Source organism: Cyprinodon tularosa, unplaced genomic scaffold (assembly GCF_016077235.1).
Source record: "Cyprinodon tularosa strain WSP-4 unplaced genomic scaffold, ASM1607723v1 ctg240, whole genome shotgun sequence".
NCBI lineage: Eukaryota > Metazoa > Chordata > Actinopteri > Cyprinodontiformes > Cyprinodontidae > Cyprinodon > Cyprinodon tularosa.
In genome coordinates, this window is record NW_024038897.1 from 577,679 (window position 1) to 597,760 (window position 20,082).

General features: G+C 38.0%; 1 protein-coding gene across 3 annotated transcripts; it reads right to left on the reverse strand.

The window, feature by feature from the left end:
* Positions 1-7,539: 7,539 nt before the first annotated feature.
* Positions 7,540-19,085, reverse strand: angptl2b (angiopoietin-like 2b). 3 transcript variants are annotated; one of them, XM_038287584.1, is made up of 6 exons: positions 18,845-19,084; positions 18,527-18,763; positions 11,996-12,900; positions 10,015-10,208; positions 8,670-8,940; positions 7,540-8,576 (listed from the first exon to the last, which is right to left on the reverse strand). In XM_038287584.1, exons 3-6 carry the CDS (start codon positions 12,873-12,875, stop codon positions 8,377-8,379), a joined length of 1,545 nt encoding a protein of 514 aa, XP_038143512.1. In that variant the 5' UTR covers positions 12,876-12,900; positions 18,527-18,763; positions 18,845-19,084; the 3' UTR covers positions 7,540-8,376. The 3 variants fall into 3 exon arrangements, with proteins under 3 accessions (XP_038143512.1, XP_038143513.1, XP_038143511.1); XM_038287585.1 differs by lacking the exon at positions 18,527-18,763 and having other exon boundaries at positions 18,845-19,085; XM_038287583.1 differs by having other exon boundaries at positions 18,527-19,084.
* Positions 19,086-20,082: the final 997 nt, after the last annotated feature.

The following is a 20,082-nucleotide window of genomic DNA, read 5'->3' on the forward strand; positions in this document are numbered from 1 at the left end:
GTTCAAATGCTTTGATTAATCATACAGGTAACTCAGCATTTAACTGTTTCCAGCATGATGTAAATGACTCAATGCCATTTATCACAAGCACTTTATCAGTCGTTGCTGCAATAGAACAAAGCTGCTTAGTTTAGGGTTCAATTACTTTATCTCAGGGGAATAAATTGCTTTAAATATCTTTCCCCTCTTTGATTAACTACATCGTTACAGGAAAACTGCTTTCTGCGTTTACTCATATTATTGCATATTGCATAGTTTGGCCAAACAAATTAGGTGGCGATTTAGTGTTTTCAGGGAGTAAACTGATCATTTAGAACAGACTAAGAGATTTTTATTTAATAAAAGTTGAAGATAACTTGATAATACTGTTCTTTTCAGAAAAGAAGTGGCAAACTCAAAACAAAATAAGTTACACAACGGAAAATTTCTGTTATTTCCTAAACGATTTCCTGTACAGACTCTGCCGAGGACTTTCAGACCATTTGGAAGAGCATGAAACGGTGGTCACGGTATGTGGCTATAAATTTATAATCAGATCTGCACATCTCCTCAGTTAGAAACCAGTTTACCTGCCAAGCTTTTAGAAAATGGAAAAAAAAAAAAAAAGTTCCAGTATATAGGCATAAGCAATGATGCAACTATTTCCCTACAGAAAAAAAATCCTGACCACTATTTAACACATTTCATTTCTGAAGCTTAACTAATAACTTCCATGTGCATCACAACTGTTTTACAGCAGCAACTGGGAACAGTTCTTGTACATTATTTGGAAAAAGAGGCCAGTTTCTGTTTCCTTGAGCCAATTTTAAAGTTTTTCTACATCTTGATAGGCAGGAGTTTGTAGAGTTTTATTAAATCTAAACTTCTTTAAGATTCTAACAACAAGAGAACCTGCTAGTCAGTGTTAGGTCAGTTTTGTGGAATTTTCAATTACACAGATGTCAGACAAGCTTGGATTTCTGAGAAAAAAACTTGAAATGATAGCAGAGCTCTTGTACAACAGTATTTCATGTCTATCCTGTTGAGCACTGGTTGGTAAATTTAGTGAATCACATCGAGGATGAGCAAGCAGGATGGAAAAAGTGATGAAGAGATGGAGATAATTATACTTAATGGCTGCATTTAGCAGAATGGGATACAATTAGAGTTTAAGGAATGATTCGGTTGTTGGTGTGAGACAATTCAATCTTTGATATTTAAGACAAAAAAAAGTTCAGCATGACTTTTTATGAAACATAAGGCAGGAATTTATCTGCAGCCTCACCTCCAGCAGTCTAAAGGGTTGTGAGTAATTCTAGCAGCAGAAACAGGACTGTGTGCAGCCAATAAGCTAACAGGGCTGAGCCATTAAACATGGTTGAAAAGACAATGTAAATTTCTAATTCATTTCAGTGCTTTTACATATAAAAAGGTAGATAACCACTATTTGTTACAAGGTGTAAGAAATCAATAAAGAACAAAATAAAATTGAAGCAAACATAAAAAGCATTTATTCTTCTTTTTCATAGAAGTTCTGTTGCTGTTTTTACTAAATATGTTTATTTATTCAAACCAGACTGTGGAGAGTTTGACATTGTCACCACTAGCAGAAACAAATGAAAAGTGTTTAAGGATGGAAAATCGTTTTACTTTTAATTATTTGGTTCTGTTTGGGAATCTAGTCATGGAAGAAGAAAAGCATTTTCATTTCATTTATTTTAAAACATGATATGATTTAACAATGTTTACATTGAATGCTTCATAAACATGCATTATGTTTCCAAAAGGAGTAGGATGAAGCATAAGGACAAGGAAAACTTGTCCATGTTGAAATAAATCTAGATGTTTAGAGAACAACTCAGTAAGATATAATTCTCAACACACGTTTCTCATCAGGTGAGAAATTCCCCCAGCTGGACTTCTGCCTGCCCTACACTTGTTTTAAGGCCAGTTGTATCAGACAGAACATAACGTTGCTATGGGATCTGCAATGTCACCAATTATCACCAAGTGGAAAAACAAAAGTCCTAAACTATTAAGGGAGCACCACTAAGCCACTAGTTGTGTAACATCAGTAACACCTGTGTCAAAATCCAAACAAAGGAAATAAAACCATCCACCACACAGATCCACTCAGAAGACGAAAACGTAGAGTTTACTGGACTGTTTGACACAGACTAAAGGAGATGGAAGCCTCAACACTGAGGTTTACAGAAATCCAACCAACACAAACATGTTCATTAAGTTTGACTTTAACCGCCCACATGAACACAAACTTTCTGTCATCAGAACTATCAGGCCACAAAGACAGAAGGAAAGGAAAAATAACAGAAGAACATCAAAAATATACATATATATTGGTTTTCTGCACACATACTGCTTAAAATTAATGCCAAAAAGATCAATCTTGGTCTCATCGGACCAGATAATCTTCTCTCATAGGCTACGTTCACACTGCAGGCCTTGATGCTGAATTCCAAATTTTTTTTTGCGAAATCCGATTTTTTTTTTTTTGCTTTGCCATTCATATTTCCAAATTTATGCGACTTGTATGTGATCTCCTGTGTGAATTGCAGTCATATAATGCAAGTGTCCCGCATGCGCAGTAGAGGACTAAATGACGTTACAGGCCAGCTTGCTCTGTGTTTTCGGCGCGCATCTAGCGGTCTTTTCCAACCATAAAAACTCAATCTTCTCAATATGGTTAAACATAAATACTGCTCTCCGCATCATTATCTGCCATGGTTGTTGTTTTTCTAGCCGCTTCTGCGTAGCAAGATACAGAATAGTGACCACTGTCGGGTATTAATGGCGTTCAGGTCGGATGGATGGGACCTGGCCGTTCAGACACAGGTCACACTTGAAAAGATCAGATTCGTATCGGATTCAGGACCAGATAGCCAAGTGGGTCGGATTGGAAAAAATCGGATCTGTGTTTTTCAGACTGCCATGAAAAGATCAAATCCAGGTCGGATGTGGGCCAAAAAATCGGATTTGGGTCACTTCAGGCAGCAGTGTGAACGTAGCCATAGCCTGGGAGTTCTTCATATTTTTTTTGTCAAACTCTATATGTTTCATATATCCTGCACTGAGCAGAGGCTTCCGTCGGCCACTCTGCCATAAAGCTCCGACTGGTGGAGGGCTGCAGTGATAGTTGACTTTGTGGAACTCTCTCCCATCTCCCTACCGTATCACTGGAGCTCAGTCACAGTGATCTTTAGGTCCTTTTTTACCTCTCTCACCAAGGCTCTTCTCCCATGATTGGCCAGTTTGGCTGGTCTGGTCTAGGAATAGTTCTGGTCCTCCCAAACTTCTTCCATTTAAGGATTACAGGGGCCACTGTGCTCTTAGGAACCTTGAGGGCTGCAGAAATTCTTTTGTAACCTTGGCCAGATCTGTACCTTGCCACAATTATGTCTCTTAGTTCCTTGGGCAGTTTCTTCGACCTCATGATTCTGGTTTGCTCTGGCCTGCACTGTCAGCTGTAAGGTCTTATATTGACAGGTGTTTGCCTTTCCTAATCAAGTCCAATCAGTTTAATTAAACACAGCTGGATTCCAGAGAAGGAGCAGAACCATCTCAAGAAGGATCAGAAGAAATGGACAGCATGTGAGTTAAATAGGAGTATCAGAGCAAACAGTCTAAATACTTATCACCATTTAATATAAAAGTTTTTCTTTTTTTAATAAGTGTGCAAAAAATTTCTACATTTTTGTTTGTTTTTTTCTAGATTATTCCTAGATTAGCAGACCTTGCTGCTTTTGGCCTATGGTCAATCTCCTCCGTGAGTCTGCTCTGTTATAACAAGAAAAAATGAAAAAGAATGGGGAAAGCAACATTTTGAAATAAAAATTGCAGAGGAATTTAACCTGAAGCTAACTATTAACACACATATGCTTTTGTTTTGTTTTTTTCTCAGCTACTTTTATTCTTTATTTACCAGTGCAGACCTTGCATGGTGGACTATGTTGTTGGCCTCTGGTCCATCTGCTGTTCTTTCTATTATTGCAAAAAAAACATAATTAAATGTTGAAAGCAAAATTTTTAGATGTAATAAGGAAGAGAATCTGTAAAAGTGTTGTGGCATTTAACATAAAAGTCACTTTAATTCCATAGATTTGTTTCATTTCCTGGCTCTCCTCTATCTATTCTAAACAGAGATGGCAAAAGTACTCACTTTCCGTACTTGAGTAAAAGTACAGATACTTGTGGTAAAAGTGGAAGTACTGATTAAACTTCTTTACTCAAGTAAAAGTAACAAAGTACAGGCTTGTAAATTTAAAGTATAAAAGTAAAAGTAGAAACCTCTTTTTTCATGCCGTTGCCTACATTTTAAATGGATGTCAATAGGACTAGATCTCCGTTGTGTTCATTTTCAATCATCTCGTCGTCCATACTACTATGCTAACGCCACCGCCACCAAGCTGCAATGATTTGCCGCGAATGAATACCGCCGAATCTGTCGATTCATCATGTAGTGGTGCGTCAAATGCAACGTAGATTCCCATCCAATTAGATTGAATTTGGTATTGATGACATGAAAAATAATAACGATAACTCCATTGAAATGATTCAAAACTAAAGTAACGAGCCAATTTTTTTAAATGTAAGAAGTAGAAAGTACAGATATTTGTGTAAAAATGTAAGGAGTAGAAGTAAAAAGTCACCATAAAAATAAGTAGTAAAGTAAAGTAAAAATATCAGAAAAATCTACTTGAGTACAGTAACGAAGTATTTGTACTTCGTTACTTCCCATCTCTGATTCTAAATATGTGTAGAGCTTGAACATGATGTTTTCTAAGAAATTAAAGAGGATTAGATTAATTCCAAGAACAAAATAACCAGCTGATGCAACAGAGGTAGCAGCCATTTAAATTATAAACTAATTGAACATATTGATAGCCTATATGAGCATTTTTGATCTTGTAATCATTTAGCTACTATGTCTAATTTGCAAACAATGTTACACAACACATTATGTTTGAAAAAACTATTCCGATGCTCACGTTCAGCTGTGCTCTACATCGCAATGTCTGTGTCAAACTTATGCATTGGCATGCGTTTGTGCATGGTGCCTTTAAAGACAGCTCAGAAAAAGAAGTAACTGCAAACTATTTACGGGTCTAATTGTTTAATGCTTAAACGAAAGCCATATTTAGTTTAAAAACTCCAAAAAAATATTATTAACTTAATATTTTCTGAATCTGAGGTCAATGACAGGTCCCACAGCTACTGGTCATACTTCTAACTATTTCTGAAACCAAATTTTTTAATCTTTAGGTTCAAATATACGGTAGCTTCTGGATCCTTTTCTTAAAGGGATTTATTCTTTTCATAGTGCATTGACTGCACTTAATTCACATATTAAACTGTAAATTCCTATTTATATGACATCATTCGTCCCTTGCCAGATGTTTTCTTCATTGATATCCATAAAAGTTTGTGACTAAGGCTCCTAGTAAAATGAACTGTGGTCATCACTGGTGTGACTACATTTGAAGTAAAACAGACATTTTGAGAGCGCAGGAAAGTAAAAAAAAAAAAAGACTCTACTAAAAGTTCAAGTATGCAGACTTTAACAGATGGAACACAACAATGCAGGCTCATTGAAAGGGCCAGGTTTGAAGGTTCAGGAAATGTGGGCTCCTTTTGTGCTGAGAGAGCAGTATGTCAGCTCAAGGTTTTCCATGTTGGTTGAAGAGTGGGAGCGGAACAGGCCACCCTTACTCAAGGTTTTCCACTGTGGTGAGTCTTCAGACTTGCATGGCATCCAAAGAGTCTGTCCTCTATGTTTACGGAGACAATGAAATAGTGCTTTTTTTTTTACCGCCATTAAATTGATTGAGAAAGCAGACCTTGGGTGTTTGTCAATCTGGTAAGACGGAAGAACTTTATACTGCTTGCCTTTTAACAACTCATTCATGTTCTGTTGAAGAAAAGACACTGCTGACAAGAATGACAGGAGGCCTATTCAAAGACTTAAGTTGTCCCATTTAAAGCCTCTGTGACATGTGGAAAGAAGCTTTTCTGCTCCGTCTAACAGCCACTGTTTGTCAGTTTAATGCTGGATAAAGGGTTTTTACTACAGCCACAAAACAATGCATCGCCACATTTCCCTGTTCAAAAGCCTTACACGGTTCATTTTGACCTGGAATTTGAACTCCGTTCAGCGTTCTTTGCATATTGGTGTCTCCCTATTAAAAGTATATATACATTAAATAGTGTACAAATGTTTCAGCATTGGTTTGCTGTCAGAATATGGTATTAATAGTGATGGGTTCATTGCAATGTTAAGTCATTTTCCTGTCACACTGACAAACTGTGGATTACAGAGGGTTTAGGCTGTCAGTCGAAGCAACTGTTGAATACATTAGATTTACTGGCCTGTCATATTTAATCAGTCATGCTAAATTTGATATTTGAGAATGTATAGACTTAGGAGCAGAATGTTGGAGGCATGACACTTTTTGAGGACATGCAATTACATGTGCAATTTGTATATTAAAAAAAATCTAATGTCATATCATTTATATTCATGTTTTCTAAACTGGATCAGTTCAACTCAGTTAGAGAATGTAACTTTAGGAGGTTGGAAAAATAAGGTGTCTGACTTGACATTTGGAGAATCTTTGTTTCAGAAATACACGTCGGTTGTTGCATTTGAATTTTTGGAAAAGAGATCCATTTTATGAATAGGCAACAAAACTTTAATTTCACCACAAGCAGTAAAAGTTGATGAAGTTAGAATTGATCTATTCCAATCAATGAATAACAGACAAAACAACACAATGAACGTGTTAGAAAATAACCTTCTTGAAAGTCGTGAAACAAAACTTCATAACCCCAACAACATTCTTAGAACTATATACAGTATAATTTAATTGCTAGTAAAAAAAAAATATGATAGTAATTTTTTTTGGTAAAAAAGTCACTAAGTTACCTCCTCTAATTCAGGTGTTAAAGCTCCCTTAGCTGGATTTTTTGCTTATTTCTCTTTAATAACCTTTACTTTGCTGACTGGTAAAAAAAATTAACGAGATATGAATAACAACTATATATTTAACTTAAAAATACAGAATCTTCCACAAAAAGAAAATACAATAATGTGATAAAAAAATTTAATATACAAGCAAATTTAAGGACATTTGAAAGGTTTTTAGAAATATTTGAGGTATATTTACACACTTAACATTTTGGTGCCTCAAAAATAAAATGAAGAGTCACAAAAAGCTTTTAAGGTTTGGTTTATTTTAATTTGCAATGAAATTCAAGAGCAAAAATAAGATAAAGAGGAAAAAATTGTCATATTTCAAAGAGTGACTTAGGAAGGTATTCATCTCTCTTTAGTATCATTAATTTCTTTTGCCAGAAAATCATTAACTTCTTTTTATTTATTTATTTATTATTCTTATTTAAAAAAAACATTTAAAAAATCATTAACTCCTGACTAATTCAGGCGGTTTAGGTAAAGAATGTAATCGTAATGTTTCAGAGGAGAAACCTGCTTAAAAAGTTTGAATGATCTTATTTTTCTGGTGCGGTTTAAAATAAGGATAAGCACAAGATATGTACATATTTTATTGCAACTTAATTATGAAATAACCTTTACATACATTATATTACAATTTTCCTATGTACAGACACATAATGTTGGATTTATTGGCATCAACAAACCGTAACATTTATACAGTAAATACAGTGCTTGAATACAAGCAACTTTAAACACCTGCTCAAGCAATTAACAATTTCATAGCATGTACCAAAAAAATAATGATTAACCTTTAGAAAACATGGAAGTAATTAGATTTTTCATACTTTTTATTTTAAACCAATGAGAGACTGTTTTCATGGTTGCGTAACAATTTGTGGGTTTCTTGAATAAATGTTACAAATACGTTGCTGTGTTGACTTTAACAATAATAAATGAGATAGTTTTTATTTTAAACCATTTTTTGTACTCTCACTGAAATCTACACAGTTTGAAACAAAATACACATTTATTGTAGCATGACATGAAAGAACAGTCACTGGAAATATTTCCTGTGTCAACCTTGTTCACTTGCTATGTAAGGAAGATAACTGTAGGGTTCATAATACTGAGCTACTTAGACCAAAAAAGGAAAGAACATTAAACCCCCCACCCACTCCCCAAGATGCAATCAAAAATAACTCCTGAGCAATAAGCATTCTTTACATGTCCCATATAAAAAAGAGAGAGATAAAAAAAACAAACAACTAAAAGAAAACAATTATAACATTTTTAGGGATAGCACTATCACCCTGATATTTCAATATTGCACTTTCAGGATCAGGTTTTTTTTGTTTGCGGTCTGTTGGAAATGATGGCAAGAGTTTGGTTTGATGAGAAATGCTGTTCCGTGTGTGTCCCTGTGTTGATCAGTGGAAGGTGTTGGGGTTTGGACGGATCATCATGACGACTTTCTTTAGGGAATAGGCTCCTCCCCTGAACTCTGCCCAGTAGACTCCATCTTGGTAGCGGCTGCGGTAGTGTCCTCCTCTGTACCAAACTCCATTCAGATTTGAATGTGCGCAAGAGTTGTACCACCACCCTCCCTTCTGGTAGTGAGCGCAATTTCCTGAAAAAAATAAGAGAAAAAAAAAAATTTTGCTTTCAACTAAGTCAAATTTTTAATGCAACAATTTCAAAAGCGGATTTTTCTGTTTTTTACCTGTGTATGCATCATGATCTCTGTCCAGTGTTGTGAACTGTTTGCCGTTGTGCCAGGTAAGAGAGTCCCCAGCATTGCCGTGGTACCGGCCCACTCTGAGTTTGTAATAATCTGCTTCAGACTCCACTCGGAAACTGGCGTACTCTGCAAACACCTTCCTCCCAGACCAGTCCTCCAGTGTGACGAGCAGCTTGTAGGTTCCCTGGTTTGTCAGCCAGTAGATGTTTTCCAGACCGAGCCAGTATTCACCGTCAATATTGCCAAATCCTTGCTGTGGAGCAAGAAAACATAATCAGAGAAACTAGGAAACACTTTCGGAATCATTTTCGTTGAGCCTTGCAATGCATGTTTAGATGTCTACGGGGATGCTCCCGGTCCATCGTTCATTATCTGGGGGTAGTCTTGACTTTAGGCTCTATTGTTTATCGACATGAAACATTATTATAAATGGACCCTTCAGGTCAAGTTTATGTAGAGTACAGCTATCCAAGTTTCCAGTTATCTTGTTATTGAAAAGCAGGATGATTCACTAGGGAGAAACTCAGCAATCTGAAAGCTTTCTAACTACTTTCATCAGGATGCCCTTGTACTAGGCAATCGTCTTGATGACCTTTTTTTTTTTTTAGAATTAAAAGGTATTTTCATTTGTTCTGAAAATAAATGTGTTGGTGCATTAATGAAGGATGTAATAAATTCTATTGTAGATGGTTGATTTTAAGGTAAAATAGTTCCTAAAGGCAAGTAATACCAAAACCAAAGAAATTGGATTATCTTCCTGGCCATTATCTTCCTCTTTAAGTCAATGAGACATATTTTTATTTTTACATTAAAAGATGTTTTTTTTTTCTTTTATCTTATTTCAAATGAGAAAATCTGAAGAATTAATCCTCACACTGCAAAAAATTGAAATCTAAATAAGTTATTTTTTTCTCAAAATAAGTGCATTTTTCTTGAATTGAAGAGATAAGTGAGACACTTTGCCAATGGAACAAGACAATTTACATTTAAAATGAGAAAAAACAACTGCATTTTCATATTTCAAACCCATATGATCTAATAATCTCATTTTAAGAGTAAAGATACTAATTCCATTGGCAAATCATCCTATTTACCAAATTAAGATTAAATACACTTTATTTAAGAAATATTTTACTTATTTTAGGACCATTTTTTTCAGTGCACAGAGCACCTTGGCTTCCTTCAACATTAGACGCTCTAAAGGCTTAACAATCCTCTGTTCATTAGTTGAACTTGTAAACATCTGGTTGATGTCAAAACACCTTTCAAAAGTCTCCAGCTTGTCTGCATACTACAAGCGCTTTGATTTGGTGTGAAGTTGCCGCACCTTGTACGTCTCCCAATTACGGAAGAAGTTGACAGAGCCGTCCAGCCTTCTCTGGATAACCGTCCAGCCGCCTGGGTCCTGTCTCTGATCACACCACACCTGCATGAGACGGTTGGCATTTTCTGGCTTCACTAGGTACATGCCGCTGGAAGTGTGGCCATCTTCAAGTGCCTGCAGACAGTCCCTGAAAGGACCTTATCGGGCAGATTTCAAGCAAAATATCAGCACCATGTAAAACTCCATCATTTGAAAAGCATGTTAGAGGATTAGCAAAGAAAGGAAGTGAAAGTGACACAAAGAATATTGCTCTCTTGCTTAGGGAATCCCATTTTTCTACAAAGGTTCTTGTTATAACAGGGAAATTGACTTTGGCTGCTTCTTTTGTAAGGGAAATGCCTGCTGGGCTGCACAGCCAAGAGAAACACTGGCAAAAGGGCAAAGGGAGTCCCGATTACTGAATGAATTATAAAAATGATAGCAGCATTTTTCCATCATGAAATGTACAGTGATTAATAGTCAAGCATTTTTCATTTACGTATTTTCACTTGCTGATTTCTCTTTAGATCATTTACAGGTGTCCTTTTTATGGTTTAACATCATGCTCTTTGCAGAGAAACATACTGCAATGGAAGACAATAGTTTATGGGAACTATATCATTTTGAGCTACTATAATTAAGGCTTATTACTTTAGCAAAATTACTGAAATCTGCTTGTGTGAGTGCCAGTATAATTCTATTCATATGTAGAAAACCCCAAATGGGAACTAGCTCCCTGGCAACAATGTGTTTTGAAAGTGTTTATGTTTTCCAGATATCTCACTGGTGTTGGATGCCAACTGGCAGTGTTTACAGTGTGTTTAAATACAGTTAGAGGAATTAGAAATGGCTTAAGTAAGGTCAAACAAAGAGGAAAAGCCTTGAGGGGGATATACCAATTGTCTGCAGTGAATGAAACAAAACACTGAGTTTAAAAGTTTGGGAAAACCCTCTTATGGCACCTATGATTGCTGCAAAGATTGTTTTAGGTTTAGAAAAATGAATCAGGATGATAATTTTCTTTTTTGGCCTTTGCTCACCCATCTATTCAGAGGAATGTCTGTCTTGAGCAGACACAAGTCAGAGAGTTGCCCTGTCCTGACCTGCTCTGTTCTGCCTGATAAAGCCTCTGCTTTCGGTGGAACATATGACTGATTCCTGCCTGGTGCAAGTGGAACAAATTACATCACTTACTCTGTGTATCTCTGTACCTACCCCACCCCCTCTGCATTGCTGTATTTTTGCTTTGTTCCCCTTTTCATCCATCTTTTCCGTTCTGCATTGTGTTTTCCTGCTTGGCATACAGCTCTCTGTTTGTGTTATGGGTTTGCGTAGGGTTTTCGGGTGTTAGCATGATGGATCTGGGCAAGAAATGACTCGTCTAGTTTCAAACGGTCGATTCAAAGGTTGCCATTCTCATGGTAAGCATTAGTGTGAAATGTCAACAAAAAAACACCCAGTAGTTATCAAGGAAATTGTGTGTGCACTTTTTCCTTTTGGTTTTCCTACAAAGCGTAGTTTTCAAATGAAAGGGGAGAGTAATAGACCATGAAAAACACCTTTCACATCGGTTTTAAAATCTACCAACATGTGTTTTTAAAAACACATTTGACCTGGGGCCAGCGATTCATGTTGGTACACATCTGTGCCTTGCTAGTTTATTTTGTTTGTTTGCAGGTTTAGCCATGGCATTTACAAGATATGCATCTAAAAAATACAATGGACAGTTTGTCTATTCTTGCAACCGGGCCTTTTGAGTTTGGGAATTTCTGGGGCACTTTTAAATTGCTCTTACTGGAAAAAGGGGTCAAGCGGCTGGTATTGTCTCATGAATAGCGATTTAGAAGCTCAGACACACAAGCTCTTGTTTTTAACTCGTGTTCAAAATAGAAACTGTAAAAAAGCAGCTGATAGAAATTTTCAATTTGGGATTTATTCTACTCACCAGATGGTTTGTTTGTGGTAGATGGGCTGTGAGTACCAACGGGCATCGTAGGAAGGGGTGGGAGAGACTTTTGGTCACTCTGGATCTCATTGCTGATTGGGTTGTTTATTCTTGGGAGGAGAGGTGGCTGGTAAGGCCTGTTGAGAGGTGGAGATGGTGGTGGAGGAGGCTGAGGTCGTGGTTGGGACACAGGAACGTAACGGGGAGGGGGTCGGCTCTGGCACTGCTCCTCCAGCATGGCAATTAAAGCTGACTGGTTTGTGGCGAGGGAAGACAAATGCTGGTATTTGTGTTCAAGATCTTTGTAGCGGCTGGTAAGTTGCTGCATCTCAGAAGTTTGGTTAAGGATCCTGTTCTCCATTTGGGCTAATTCTAGAGCATTGTCTCTCTTCCTGATGATCTCATGGAGGAGCTGCATGTACAGCTGAGTTACCCTGGAGTTCATATTTCTACTCTCCTTTCGTAGGAGCTTGACCTCATTGACGATACCCCCATCCACCTCCACTAATTGCTGTAAAGTTTCGATCTGCCTCTTTTGTTTCTGGAGCTCCACATTCAGCAGTTCTAACTCTTGCTTGTGAACTCGATTCTCCATCATAGCCTCGGGTTCCTTGGAGTTCACACAGATAGCTCCAGTCACCTTTTGCTGAGGCACAATAAAAGTATAGGAACACTTGTCCTGTGGCTGTTCAGCTGGAGCACGTTTGCTTCTACCAGCATAGAAAAACTCTCTTTCCAAATCATCCTCGCTGCTCCCAAATTCCTGGGTCTTATGCTTGCCTTGGCTACTGTCAGACAGACTTGCTTGTGTCTGCTGGACTCCACAACTTAGTCCAAAAACCAGAAGTACCCCCAGCAGGACCATTGAAGGGGGCTCCATGTGTTTATGTCCGAATCACCAAAACCTAAAGATAATTTATAGGAAAAGACCATTAACACAAATGTTAAAGACTGTAATACCACTATTAGTCCCACATGCTCTTATATTGAAAAGGTCTTGAATATTTTATACTAATGCTGCATTTACGATACCCTTTTAAAACCATGCCAGGTCCAAGCACGTTAACTGGCATAACTGTGAAGTGTAAATGGAACGCAACTGAACTGGACCGAGGCAGACACAACTGAATCACGCTAAATCTAGTACTAGTTCAACAGTGGCTCGGTTCTCTGATATTTGGTTCTATTTACCGTCAGCTGACTCAATTCGCTGGTTTTCTTGTGTGTCCGGCTTTGCAATTCACAGATCTCTTCACCTGTTCACAACAAAAACTACTTCTCAGCCTATTACCAATAAACCTGAGACCTGGGATGATGCCGATAACAAGGCCCTCTTTGAAATTTGGGAGGAGGATGCCATCCAGGCACATAAGTTCCTGAATGTTATGGGGGCCGCCATTTTTGTTTGCATAATTCCCACCTTGAGAGCTATAGTATCGTGGACCACCGATGGTGAAGATCAGTGCAAGCATGATATGTAAATGGTCATAAGAACCAAGCTCGGTCCAAACTCGGTTTCAGAGGGGTAGTGTGAATGTGGCATAAGCATAGACCAACTATAAACTTTTTTAAAGTGCCAACATTTTCCCTCATACTATTTTTGTTGTTTAAAAATATTTTTGTGAGATAATAAAAGAAACGCCAGCATGGAAAAGTAGATTGAATTTTCTGCAGCTTTATGGAGCGCAAACTAACAATGCTGGTTATACCACAAATGTGTAGGTCACTGCTAATCAGTCATTTCAAAAAATGTCTACTATAATTTTAGCATACTGCCAAAAATACTAATCTGTCATCTGGAGATAACTGTGGTCATTAAAACACAAAGAAATTACCTGACTGCAAATAACTTTGACTACAGTTTCAAAATTGAAATTATCAAGCTCTAAGCAATGTGTGTTAAGAAGTGGACTGCAGGCTAGTTACTGGAGCAGATAGCTCAACTAATTAACAAGCTAATATGAGCTTTTTATAATTGTTTTATAATTATTTTTTATAATTGAACAAGACCACATTCAAACACATCTAAAACTAAAAGCAAATAAGAATAAACTGTATTACCTGTAATATTATTATAATAGAAAATATGCACCAGGAGGAGTAATTATTGCCTTTTTGTTTTAGGTAAAAATAACAAGTCAATTGTCTATTGTATATTTTTGTTTTGATGCTGTTAGATACTAAATTTTAGGTATTTTTTTCATGCTGAAAGAATATCATAGCAGCTCATAACTGTTTGAAATTAGTGAGAGTATTCATTGGTTTTCTTATTGAAAACATGTGTTTTTATGTCAAGATATGCCGATTTTTTTATTTTTATTTTGACGAACATCCAAACACAGTAGCACTTTATACGAACATTTAAACTTCAGCAGGTTTCAGCACTCTGAAGAGAGGAAATTACTCACATGTCCCATTGAGCTCAACAGTGGCTGCTTTGACTATCCATGTCATAATAGTCTTTTGGGACATACATGTCGGACAAGGCAGAAATGTTATTGTGCCTTCACTATTCTCATGTACAAGACCAAAAAAGGAGTTTATTAAAAATATTTATCTTTGAGCCCGACATGTTTCGATAGGATCTCTGCTATCAAAAGCAACACCTGCTGTTTGAAAGAATAATATTTTTCTACCAAACCATTTGTTGATCTCTTTTAATCAGATACATTGTTGTTAGGACAGTGCTTTGCTTAGAGCTGGCTCTGATTACCCCTGGAAACTGCTACAGGATGACCTTTCCACACAAATATTCATGTTTGTTCACAAGCCTGAAGATCTTTGCTTATGAAAAAGCTGAGACACCGTCGGATGATGCATTTCAACAGACGGTTTTAAATATCGATTGTGTTTCCTCAGTCAGGTCATCTGCCTCTTCCAAAAGAAAATACATTACGTGCTTGCATGGAAAAAAGATTCCAGTTATGTAACATCGGGGAGAAAGGATTGTTTTATAACATGATTCCCACTGGACTTAATTTAATTACATTTTAGGGCTTGCCCTTTTGATGTCAGTCTTTTTAGAAGCAGGTTTTCCTTCTTACCGCCCCTACTGACACAACCGACAACTTTTAGAAAGATTATAGTCCAAACTACTTGAGTGTTTGGACTCAAACAGATGAGGGATGATTCTTATTGAAATGAGTAATTGGAGGATTTAATGATGACCAGGTCTTGACAGACATGAAAAAGGCCACAGACAAATGTAATTGCTGTGTAAGCAGAAGGAGTCATTGAAGCAACCTGAATGAAAGCTGCTGCATGTTGGAATATGCCACTTCTGAGTTCTGTACAACTCCAGAGTCACAAAGAGGCAATCTAATCATAGGGAAATAAGAAAAATGGCAGTGTGGTGACTGCAGGCGGATTTTCACGCCATTCAAATTGGTCTTCACTTTTAGAATATAACATTGCCCACAAAAAGTCAGAGATGTTTAATTTTTGTTATCTAATATGTAGGCTTAAATCCAGGCTTAAATACATGGAGAAATGCTGCAAAAATTCGACCCTAGTGCAGAAAACGATTTATGTTCAATTCATTTGATTAGTGCAAAAAACGTAATCTAATTTGCAATATTTATCTAATCTTACAATAAATTGATCCGGTTATTAAAAGCAGTAATAATATCCATTGAGTCAGACTCAAAAGATTATGTAAACTGATGTGTTTTAGAAAAAAATTCTAGACTTGGATATGTTTTGCTTAAGAAGATAGATGGTGTTAAGAGTAGAAACTTGTGAGTATCTCGTTTAATGAATTCATACCTGATCGGCAAGTTTGGTCAAAAGATTTGTATTAAACTTTGCTTCCTGTAAAAATCACTTTAATAGCAATGATAGTATTTCCTAATTGACTTAAACATAGACTGAAACCTATTAATATTATGGTAACACCAAAGTGATATTATTAATTAAGCTTTTTTTAAACGACAAGCAGTTCAGCTTGTTACATTGTCAGCGAGAAGCGGAAGGTTTTTTTCTAGCCCTCACAGCTGCAAGCGTAAACTGGAGTGATTTTTGTTCTTGCACAAAGCAGACGGCCCTTTACACCAAGCTTGGTTCTTCCTTTAAGCTGGATTTCCTTAGATAGAAAACCTTTAACCAATCTGACCGTATGATCTGATTGTCTCTGTAAAGTGCCTTAAATTGACATGTCCTGTGAACTGGCGCTATATAAATAAACTGAATTGAATTCATCTTTCCTAGAGGCTGCTCGGATAAAGGAGAGCATCAGTGGGACTAATTATTTCTTGCCATTTGTCACTAGGCTATTAAAATGTCATGTAGCTGTAATTCAAATTTTAAACTAAGCAATCTTTTAGTATCACAGTGTTTAAAGCCTGAGTAATTGTTGAACTGCTGGCAAAGCCTGCACTCAGTGACATAATCTCTGCAAAGGCAATGCAATTGTAGCCACAGTTATAGTTGTAGTTATCCCTGAAATAGTTGCGTCGCTAACCAAATCAGTAATAGTAGCTTACAAATAATCCCGCACCAGGATAATAGAGCAGCACGGCTCTTGTTCCTTGTAATGTGTTGATGAGTGTGTTTGGCCAGTGCCTCTTGTGGTTTCTCCCCTGGAACATGAGTCTGTCTCTGAGTAAAGCCGTGTAATTTTCTTCTGCTGAGGAGGAGTCCCGTTTTAGACATTGTTAACGTGGAATCTCTTGCTATGGGTTTGACTACACTTCAAAGTTAGATGGGGGGGAACATGTTTGCAGCTTGTGATGAAATATGTGTGTGTAAGTATATGTGGCATGTTCATGTCTGCAAGCGTGTTTTCGAAAAACAACACTTGCTGGGCTTTGTCTCCTGGGGACGGAGAGAGTCCCATCTGTCCTGGCGGAGGCAGCCTGTTATTAACCTGTCTACCGCCTGCCGAAGGGAACAGCAGAAAGCCTTTACCTCCTTGTTTGCTGTTAACAACCTACGGCCTTTGATTGTCCCGGGATTGGTTTGCCTAAACAAGCTGCTATTGACCAGCCAGTAATTGCAGTGATTAGCTGGTGCTGAAGCATCACGCACCTCAGCTCTAGACACAGCTTCAGGACAAGTGAATGATGTACAGCGAATAACTTATATCTGGAATGCAACTAGCAACCCAAACGTTGTTCGTTAAAGTTTGCTCCCAACCAAGATGTTTTGGTTAAACTGTCTTCAGGTGAAAAGTCTGTGTTTACACCACTCCTCGCGCTTCATTTTAGATGGGGCTGGCACAGGGGGTGGGTCGTCGCCTCTCTGATCAGCCGCTTGCTCAGGCCTTTTTGGTCATGCTCAGCACATATTAATTAGAAGGTGGGCAGCTCCGCTCGGCCTGGCTCATATCTCTCACCCCAGCCCCTCTCATTTAAGCCTGAACATGGCATTCCTCACATTCTTCATCACCTCATTAGAGTGAGCTGCCATGCTCATACGGAGAGTTAGTGGCAGTGGTAGACGGACCCTCTACAACCTCTCCAATCCGTGCCATACCTATAAGACATTTCAACTGACCTAGTTCAGTCCCAGTGTCCTACTTTCTGTATGAATGCTTCATAATCACATCATCATCATCACGATATGACTCATTCGTCAGTAGCTGAAAAGACGAGGACACTGCACTTATTGGGCAAGCTTAGTGCAGCACCTACAAGTGAGTGCCAGCTCTGGAGAGAGGGGTCTCCTGCATGATACCCAATAATCATTTATTCAGAGTTAAACTTGAGTAGGGTTTAAGCAATCTGTGATATTATTTTACCTGGACAGTAACTTTTCATAATGAAATCAAACCACCTGCTCCATTTGTTACACATAGACACTTCAGCCCCCCTCTCTCTCATTCTGCCTGAATGCAATCTTCTGTGCCTTAGGTCTAATCAGAGAGTTGGAAGCCCAGGGTCTTTGGGAACAGTTTCGATAAGTTCCACCATTGTACCTCAAAGCGCCTTTATCCAAACACTTCTCTGGCAACAGAAACAAAGAGGTGATTCAGCTGCCTACTTCTCTATCCTTCTGCCTGCAGGGGAACATCCTGAAGCGGTGAATGCTTGCCATTGGAACCTTATCTTTTTTTCAACTTATTGGAATAAATCATCTATTGTTTTTTATGTTTTTCTTTCCTGTAAACTAGACATTATAAATCTCTTTGTTGATTTTTTTTTTTACAAGCATATTTGCAAAACTACATAATTCCAGAGAGGATATCTCACCAACCCATGCTTTCAGTTAGACAGTCAAGTTTTAACCAACATTATTCAAGTTATTCAGGGTTTACTGGAATAAGCTCATAACAGTGAGTAAGATAACAAACGCTGCATTACTGCCGGTGAGTTGAGTCCATTTCAATGTGTGAATTTCAGCCAAGGTGTGACTTCATGTAGTTTTAGAAGATGGGAATCATGAGACCACTTTTTTCTATTATTCTAACGCATCAGCTGCAAGAAGATCATCTTTTTTTTTCTATGAGATCACCTGTTACAAGTGTGGTCAATTTTCTGTTGCCACATTTAAAATAAATCCAACTAATAAGAAACAAAGAATATAAATGCTTACAAGACAGCTGCACGGGGTTGAGGAAGCTCTTAGCTGCTTTGTCTTTCTGCGAGAGTTCTGAGAAGATTCACTTGGTAGAAATTCATCCCAGTTCAGAAAGTTTCGCTCATGGGCCGTCTTTTTTTTTTTTTTCTTCTCTGTCCTGGTCCAGCTGCTCAGCTATTATCACCTTAGTCCATTCCAACTTTCTTATTAAAAGACTTGCATTTGCCCAGCAGTAGCCCAATCTCCAAGAAACTGTTTGGCAAACATTGAATAAACTGTTCAAAAATCCCAGTGAAAAGTTTGTTGTCTGAGAAAAAAAAAGGCAATGAGTACCTTTAGTTTGATGCTGGTGGTTATTTTCCTGCCAAACAGTGAGAGTCCAGAGCAGGATGTGTTCTGCTTGTGGCCGGTTAGGAGAAGACTGTCACTTTTCCGTGGACTGAATCCATCACTTCTGCCTCATAGCTTCAAGAGGCCGTCTCTCTCCGCTGCACCTCTCTCACTCCTTCCCTCCTTGGTTCTTTTAAATGATGAAAAATACTCAAGCAGTGCTTCACCCGGGCAAAGCCTGGAACCCCCCCTCCAAAATGAACACATTCTTGTTTAAAGCAGCAGCCAGTTTTCTCCACCCCTCCTCCCCATGGTACAAAGGAGATCCACAAGCAAGCACAACACAAGTTATTCAGACACACACTCTACTCAAATTTCCAGCCCCCTGCCCCCTTGCCACTGGTCGATCATCACTACTATTTCTGTCGAGGTTGCTGTGGTTAAAGGCACATGTGTCATTGCAATGACCAGACCCTCACTGGGTGCATTGCCCACTTGTCCGGAGAGGACTCATTGGCTGGAAGCAGAGCCAGGTGTTAAGATCTGGTCTGGTTCTGTGACTGCTGACCTGGGTTTTATAGCCTGGAGGTGAGATGTTTGAAACAGGCTACTTGTCTTCACGTTGAAGTGAAACTTGCAAGGGAATGATTACATCATTACTCTGAAAGCAGGACTGCACACTTGTGTCCATGTGTTTTGGTGGATATGAGGATATGAAACACGTCAGTGGAGTGTTGTCAGTTATGCCAGCAATCTCCAAATTTCTCACGCTATGCTTTGGCTTTTGGTTTTCTTGTCTGCTTGTCCTGTTTAGTCTGTTTTTAATAAGATTTCTTTCCCCTTTTTTTCTGCCTTAACAGCTATGTTGGTGCACATCCTGCTTCTCTCAGGATCATCTATCATTTTGCTGTTTTCCTCTTGTTGTATTGTTGTCTTAAGCACGTTTTTTTTCATGTGTGTGTAGGAGTCATAAATACTTCAGAAGCAAAATTACAGAGGAATTATAACAACTTCAAAAATAAGTTTTTAATTATTCCTAGCTGCTTCTCTGAAATTAAATTGCTTCACTTTAGCCTGCAGAAGCAACCAATGGGCAGCTTGATGCTTGCTTTTTAGTTTCTTTTATGTTTTATTTAATGTTCCGATGAATAAATAAAAGGTTTAACCGTGCCACACCCTGAGGGGTTTTGTCACGTTCCAAATTATTACTCAGCTTTCACTAAATTATTGTGCAAACATCA